Source organism: Oryx dammah, unplaced genomic scaffold, assembly GCF_014754425.2.
Source record: "Oryx dammah isolate SB20612 unplaced genomic scaffold, SCBI_Odam_1.1 HiC_scaffold_6, whole genome shotgun sequence".
In the NCBI taxonomy this organism is placed as follows: domain Eukaryota; kingdom Metazoa; phylum Chordata; class Mammalia; order Artiodactyla; family Bovidae; genus Oryx; species Oryx dammah.
In genome coordinates this window covers 34,570,611-34,578,601 of record NW_024070190.1, presented here as the reverse complement: position 1 = coordinate 34,578,601, position 7,991 = coordinate 34,570,611, and the positions used below count along the sequence as shown (strand labels likewise).

The 7,991-nt window shown below is 40.0% G+C and overlaps 1 protein-coding gene across 3 annotated transcripts in view; it reads left to right on the top strand.

Moving 5' to 3' along the window:
* DDX50 (DExD-box helicase 50) overlaps nt 1–1,128 on the top strand; it is a 32,829-nt gene extending 31,701 nt beyond the window's left edge. For 2 of the 3 annotated variants that reach the window (XM_040242238.1, XM_040242239.1), the window contains one exon: nt 634–1,120. In XM_040242238.1, coding sequence (XP_040098172.1) covers nt 634–912 — 279 coding nt within the window. In that variant the 3' untranslated portion in view covers nt 913–1,120. Of the gene's footprint in view, nt 1–633 lie in introns of all 3 variants that reach the window. The other variant, XM_040242236.1, reaches the window with a different exon arrangement.
* Nucleotides 1,129–7,991: the final 6,863 nt, after the last annotated feature.

The window sequence follows — 7,991 nt, the reverse complement described above, 5'->3', positions numbered from 1 at the left end:
TATGGGGTCGGAAAGAGTCAGACAGGACTGAGCGATTTACAAAAAAAAAGTAACAATCATACATAAATTCCCATCCCCCAGAGATAACCACTATTAGCATTTTGAAGCATTTCCTCCCAGTGTCTACATTTTTAAAAAAATTTAAAAAGGTATAATTGACCTGCAAAACTATACAGGTATACAATATAGTGATTCGATATTTATATTACAAAATGATCGCTACAATAAGTCTTGCTACTTTCATCATTCAAAAATATTACAGTATAATTAATTATATTCCCCAAGCTGTACATTTCATCCTTGTGATTAATTTATTTTGTAACTGGAAGTTTCTGTCTCTTGATCTACTTTATCTGTTTCACTCATCCCCCCTATCTCTCTCTTCTCTGGAAACCACCTGTTTGTATCTGAGTCTTCCTGTTTTGTTTGTTCATAAAATTTAGGAACTTAAGTTCCTATGTTTTAGCTTTGAATATGTTTTTGCTTTCTGGTTTTTCATTTTATTCCAGATCCTCTTGACTGAATAGGTTGATGACATTTAGCTAATATATATTTACAGAGTCTCCTGTACTCATGTGCTTGCTTATGGTTTCTATTTTGCATTTGTATTAATCCTGTAAATTACCCCAACAGGCCGAGTGGCGTGATTCAGACTGGATACTCTCAGTGCCAGCCAAGTTGCCTGAAATTGAAGAATATTATGATGGAAACACATCTTCTAATTCCAGACAGAGGAGTGGTTGGTCAAGTGGCCGGTCGGGCCGGTCGGGCCGGTCAGGTGGTCGATCCGGTGGCCGGTCAGGTAGACAGAGTCGGCAGGGAAGTCGGTCAGGAAGTCGACAAGATGGTAGAAGACGAAGTGGGAATAGAAATCGATCAAGAAATGGGGGCCACAAGCGGAGTTTTGACTGAGATAGTTAATCTACCAGTGTGAGCTTGCCTGTTTCTGCATAATCATGTACATTATCAATCAAAAATTAGGTCATCATAGCTGAGGTCTGTGTCTGCTATTTGGAAAGAAGTTGGTTGTATTTTTTTAAAAAGTATTTCACAAGAATGGTTGTAAACAAATCTACTTATCCAATTATACCTTTGAATAAAAAAACCTCCTTTTATTGTCTCTTTTCACTGTGTGTTAAGAATTTTCTCAATGTAGTCTTAAAATTTCTTCTAAAATGTGGCAGTTAAGTCAATCTTAATGTTACTTGCATAATACAAAATATGGGGTGTCTGTATTCAGATCATTCCTTCCATATAATAATATGGTAGAAAATAAGAAATGCCTTTTGCATTAAAGGGCTGTAAAGACTGGTGACATGATTGGTTAGATGTAACATTTTAAATTTTAGATAAAGTTAATTAAAAGGTATGCAAGCAGTGCATCCTCAATAATTTATTCAACAGTTAAAGTTACTTGTTGAATGTCTACTGTGTGCCCATCACTATCCTAGCCCCTAGGGGTATAGTGGTGAATAAGGCATGGTCGCCATCCTCAAGGAACTTACAGTTTAAAGCAGCAATTCTGGTTGAGATTAACACCTGATGTTTAGGATGAAAGTAGCTATGGAATGTGAAGGATCTAATTGGGGTGTGCCTAATCAGTCTTAGGAGTCAGGCTTTTTTAGATGAAGTGATAGGAGAAGCAAAGCAGAAGTACAAGTTGATCTAGCCAGTTTAGAAGGGAGAGGGTTTGTAGTCAGAACAGTACAGGCCTACCTTGTTTTGTTGCACTTCACAGATAACTGTATATTTTAGAAATGGAAGGTTTGTGGCAGTCCTGTGTTGAACAAGTCTGTTGGTCCTATTTTTTCTGATACTATTTTTGAATTAAGGTATGTACATTATTTTAGACATAAAGCTGTTATACACTTTAAACTGTTGTATAGTGTAAACATAACTTTGTACTGTGAAACCAAAAAATTTGTGTCTCACTTTATTGCAGTATTTGCTTTATTGCGGTGGTCTGGAACTGAACCCGCAGTATTTCCTAGGGATGCTTGTATACACGGCAACCCAGAGGCAGAGAATAGCACGGTAAATCTGAAGGCCTCCACATAGTTCACTATGGCTTACATGTGATAGAGGACAGTAATAGATAAGGATTTAGGAACCAGATTTTAAAGGTCCTATGTGCATTTTTAAGGAATTGAAATACTGTATTTATCACAGAACTCTTTTCTTTTTCCTTTTTTGGCCACGTGGCATGCAGGATCTTAGTTTTCAGACCAGGGATTGAACCTGCCACCCCTGCAGTGGAAGCATGGAGTCTTAACCACTTGACCACCAGAGAGGCCCCAGGAGTTGAAATATTTTCTTGAAGACAAGGGAGAATCATTAAAGAGTTTACAGTAAGAAGTGACATGATGAGATTTGTGTTTCAGAAAGATTACTGACTACGCTGAGGAGACTGAATTGCAGAACCGCCAGACTAGGCACTATGAGCCCTCTTAAGATGCTGTTAGAGTAATCCCAGGTAGAGGTGATGGTGGTCTGCAGTAATAAATGATAGGTAACATATTTTGACTGATGTGAACTGAGGCACTTGAGAGGTTATTGCTTATTTAGAATCACTCATCTGGGTAATATATAGTGGAGTGATGATTTAAACCAAGTCTAGCTTCTGAACCAGCATTCTTAACTACTATGCTAAATAGTGGCAGTGGACTTTGAGAAACATGGATAGATTTCAGAGGTTTTTAGGATATGGGATTGTTAGGACTTAGTGCTTTCAATTGGAAAATAAAAGAGGCAGAAGAATTAAACCTATGTTTGTCACTGAGATAGGTACTAGGACAAAGAGCAAGAAGAGTTGGAGAGAGGGAACATGATTAGTTCAGGATTCGATGTATTTTAATACTGAGTAGTCCGTGTGTCAGGAGATAAAGAGTAGGCTGTTGGATTTATATGAAGGAGAGAGGCTGTTCGAAAGATTTGGCAATAATAAACAAAAAATGGTAATTGTAGTTAGTAGATGAGATGATCCAGGAAAAGTATAGTAAGGAAAAAGGTCTGAAAACGTAATCCAAAGGCACACCAGTGTAATTACTGCATAGCAGAGGAAAGGGGATCCCACTGAGAAGGGATGACAAGAAGAGGGCCCAAAGCTCAGAAATATGGGGCTTCCAGAGGCACCAGAAGAGAAAATTGAAATGGCCTTTGGATTTAGCAAGCAGACATTGATGTGGGGAGCAGCCATATTAACACAGTATTGAGAGTAGAAGCTATTTAGCTGTGGCTTCAGCAGGATATGGGAGGTGAAGTAGGGATAACAAACAATGAACATGTCTCCAGAAACTTGGCTAGGAATAGGGGAGAACAAGCTAAAACGACGTAGAAGAAAGGACGTGAGATTGCAGTGAGAATTTTGTGTTGGCTGGGTAGGGAGATGAGGGAAATTTGAGCATGCTGAAATACTAATATGGGAGAGGACAGGACAGGATGGGGGAGGAGAAAGAATGAATATATGATGGATCAAAATCTCTATGAAGATCCAAACAAATGAGCTCAGGCACATTCTGGAGATTTTAGCCTTAGACAGCAGAGAAATGAAAAATGAAAGTGTTAGTCACTCAGTGTGTCTGACACTGTGACCCCATGGGCTGTAGTCTGCTAGGCTCCTATATCCATGGAATTTACAGGCAAGAATACTGGAGGCGGTTGCCATTTCCTTCTCCAGGGGATCTTCCTAACCCAGGGGTCAACGCAGAGATCGAATCTGAGTCTCCTACATTGTAGGTGGATTCTTTATCATCTGAGTCACCAGGGAAGCCCATCTCTAATGTCAAGAGGAAGGTATGATTATCATGGAGGTGAGTTTGCAGGTGTTAAGGTGAAAAGTTGAGAGATTATCTGCCTAATGTCTTCCTATTTGTTTGTGTGTGGTAGTTTTGCATGGTCAGCCACTGAAGGTGAAAAGGGAAGTAGTAGGCTAGGAAATTTGAGGAAAGTGGAGAGACGAGAGGTATTGAGTAGAGAACATAATGAAGGACTCACCAGGCAGTCAGGGTCACAGACATCCAGTCGTGATGAGAGACTGAATTTGTAGTGGCATTAGAGTGGTTGAGTGATTTCCTATGACAACACTCAGCATTGTGCTGTAGGAGTGGAGGTGGGAGACAGCTGATGGGGGACTGGGGCTTTGCTCTAAGATTAAATGATGACAAGGTGAAGATGTTAAGGATTCAGCATAAGTAATTAGAGTAACAGTCCAAGGAGTCTAGACTGCTTAGGAATTGAAGTGGAGATGGGGTTGACAGGAGGGAGGACGTAGAAGGGGCACAGGATTGAGGACTGAGTCTGAGGATTCAGGAGAGGAGCTGTTGAGAGGACAGCTGCAGAGCAGGCCTGTTGGGGGCAAAGGTTATTTCAGTTTAGGTGGTCAAAGAACTGAGAAGCCAGTTGTTATGTGGATGGTTTCCGTGGATAATGAAGACATATGAGAACTGAGAAGGAAGTATAAGACTAATCCAGTTGCCAAAATATCATAAGTGGGGGAGGTTGGCAAATTACTCGAATTAGGATTGGGAAAAGGTGAGATTATCACAGATTTCCAAAGGGACAAGGGCATTTACATGAAAGTCAAGGAGTAACTCTGAGGAAAAGAGGAAGACACTGGCACCAGTATACACTGGGTGTGAAGGAATAAGCAACGTATGTGTGAGGATTAGGGGAGTATTTTCCAGTAAGAGCCAGATTACAGTTAGCCCAAGAAGGAAGAAGGACTGCTGGTGCTGGATGGAGAAGTTTTGATTATGGGCAGTGGGATTCCAAATAGCTAATGACTCGGGGGAGGGAAATCTAGATGGCCCTGTCTGCATTTGTGTAAGTGTGAGCTCTGTATTGATACCCAAAATGGAATAAGGGCTGCATTCCTACTGAGGTGTTTGGTACCTCAGAATAAGTTTTATTAATATAAAAGTTAAAAAGGAGCGCTCAGTCTCTGTCCTTGATGGCTCAGAATATAGGGAAATAGATGGACACATAAACCTAGGTCCATGGCAATGACGAAGTGTGATGATTGGCAAACTCTGTACCAGAACACCAAGTGCAACCCAGGAACCTGGGGTGGGAGGTTCAGAGAAAGCGTTTTGGCCATGATGATTGTGAGTTAAGTGAGGTAAAAGAAACAGGCACAGAGTAGCTAATACAACCTGGGCGAACGATAAGTAGCTCTTGTTGTCAGGATCTTGATTGTGAGGAAAGTGGTGGTGAGAACACAAGGGTCATTTTTGGAAGTCTTCATAGACCTTGTTTTAGAAGAGCCATTGGAGGGTAAGGGAGGAGGGTGAAAAAGATACGCATGCAGATAAATGCCAAGGAGAATGGATTTAAGGGGTCCCCTTGCTAAAGGCTGGCATCCTTATTAGCAAGGAAAGGGGCTGCTGCTGCTGCTAAGTTGCTTCAGTTGTGTTCGACTCTGTGCGACCCCATAGATGGCAGCCCACCAGGCTCCTCTGTCCCTGGGATTCTCCAGGGAAAATTACTGGAGTGGGTTGCCATTTCCTTCTCCAATGCATGCATGCACACTAAGTCGCTTCAGTCATGTCTGACTGTGCAACCCCATAGACAGCAGCCCACCAGGTTCCTCTGTCCACGGAATTCTCTAGGCAAGAATACTGGAGTGGGTTGCCATTTCCTTCTCTGAAGGAAAGGGGCAAATCCTAAGAAAATAAAACAATAGCTTTCTCTGTCTTCTGGAAGGAGGGGCAGGGCAAATTCCTTACCAAATTCTCAGCTTTGGGCTGCATTCCACCTCTTTATCTTTGCTCCTTCTTCATAGAGCTCAGCGCCTTCATGGCTCCACCTTTTGGCTATTCAGAGCCTTCTGTATGATGCTCTGTACCCTAGTGTTGTGGTCCCCTAATATCTACTTGAACTTGAATCTATTACCTTGATCTTCAGCTTTTGAATTTGTAAATAATGTTTTATTTCTTTCAGCATTAGAAATTTGATAATTCACACTTTGGTGTGAATGTCTGAAAGCCTCTCATTTTTGTTTTGTATAACTTGGGAGTAATGCTTAATAGTTATTTTTTAAAAACTATATTCCTTTAAAAATATTAGTAATGTATGTTCATTGTTGGAAATTTGAAAAAAATAGATAAGCAAATGGGAGAAGATTAAAGCCACCTATAATTACCTCTCTCAGAGATCATTACTGCTTACATTTTGTTGTATAGATTTTTAATTTACTGTGTATGTGTGTGTACATACTTTTTGAAATAGAAAATTCTCCCAATTTTATGAAAATATATTACATTATCAGAGGAGACTGGCTTGGTAGAATTCAAGAAGTACTTCCAATTCCCTATCAAATGGATGTAAGACCCATTTCTTCCACTTGCTACTGAATTTTGTACAGACGATTAGATTAAATATAGGAATCTGGCTACTTTTGAGCCAAAAAGGGCCATTTGCATATTTCCCCTTGGAATTTTGGCCTTGTGCCGATGTGCAGGTATGTTAAAAAAGAATTTACTGTATGAGCCTTCACAAAAATTCCCCATTTAGTAGCATTCTGGGCTTATTCTGTTGTTGAGCATCTGTCAGTATTAAAAATGTCCCTGTGCTGTGTACAGCCATATAATACACAGCAGCATCATGAATTCTGTGGTTTATTGACTAGACTGCAACTTCCTAATTGCTTTCCTGCCTGGACATATAACTAAAATTTATTTCAAAGGGTTCCTTCCTTACCCCACTACTAGTGGTAGGCTAAAGTCTGCCAGGAACTGTCCAAAATCTTAAGGATACAAAGATGGATAAATCAATCAAAGCTCCTGGCTCAAGGATATCACAGGGTGTTAAGTGAAAGCATCATATATTTACATAAATTTATCTGTTAAAAGATTGACACTGTGAAACATAATGTGTGAAACATGAACAATTTCCTTTGAACTGTCAGATTAAAGAATGTGCAATAAAAGCTAATCTTACGAAATACAGAAATGAAACTCCCAGTATTTCCCTAAGTCACAAAGTGATTACATTTTGAGTTCTTTCTAAAAACCTTGACATACCTATGAGGCTTTTTTTTTCATGTTTTTATTTTTTAATTGAAGTATAGTTGATTTATAGTGTGAGTTTAGTGATTCAGTTATACTGATATACATATATCTATTTTTTTCAGATTATTTTCTCATAGGTTATTACAAAATGTTGGGTATAGTTCCCCCTATCAGTTTAAATAGCTCTTATTTGTTGTATTCTGTGTGCCAGACAATGCTAACCCTTTTTCATTCATTATCTTAATTTTGTCAACCGATGAAGTAGGTTTTGTTATCCCCGATATGCATAAGAAACTCAGATTCAGATTAAGAAATATGGCCAAAATCACAGAGCAAGCGGTTCAGTTTTTCAAAGACAGGAAAGATTTCAACCCATTAAAAAAAAAGATTTTATGATGAAGCAGCTCCCAATTCTTTGCCTCAATAGTTCTTCACAGGAAGTTTAGCGATATTGGTCATACGTCATTCAGTGGACCACTTTCCCTCAACCGCTTTAAGTAGTTTATGTCCAAATTCTGCAAGACTAAGACCCCCGGTATTTTCTAGTAGAAGTCTACATGGTTTGGGGACCCTTTCTACAGGTCCCAAGGCTGGTTTAAGTGCCTATTTATGCCTTCAAAACAACTGACACTTCTCCATCTCCCCCCAGTTTACAAAGTTTATTGAAAGACAGACTTCTGTGCCGAATCCCAATCTTGTTTCTCACACCAGACACGGTGAATGCTCAGCGGATATATGTTGAGCGCACGCATGAATGAATGACCAGACCCGCTTAACATCTAGTTCTTATCCAGGCTTGTGAGTCTGGGCGTCTTCTTTCAAGGGTCGACGTTTCCACAGGATGATTACACATCACGCGCGTTTGCGCGTGAAAGGACCTTACAAATGAGAGCAATCTGATACAAAGCACTGAAGAGGCGCCACTCAAAAGCAACTTCAAATCTTCATTTATCAGGCCGGGGCTAGCGAGAATCTGGGCAATGT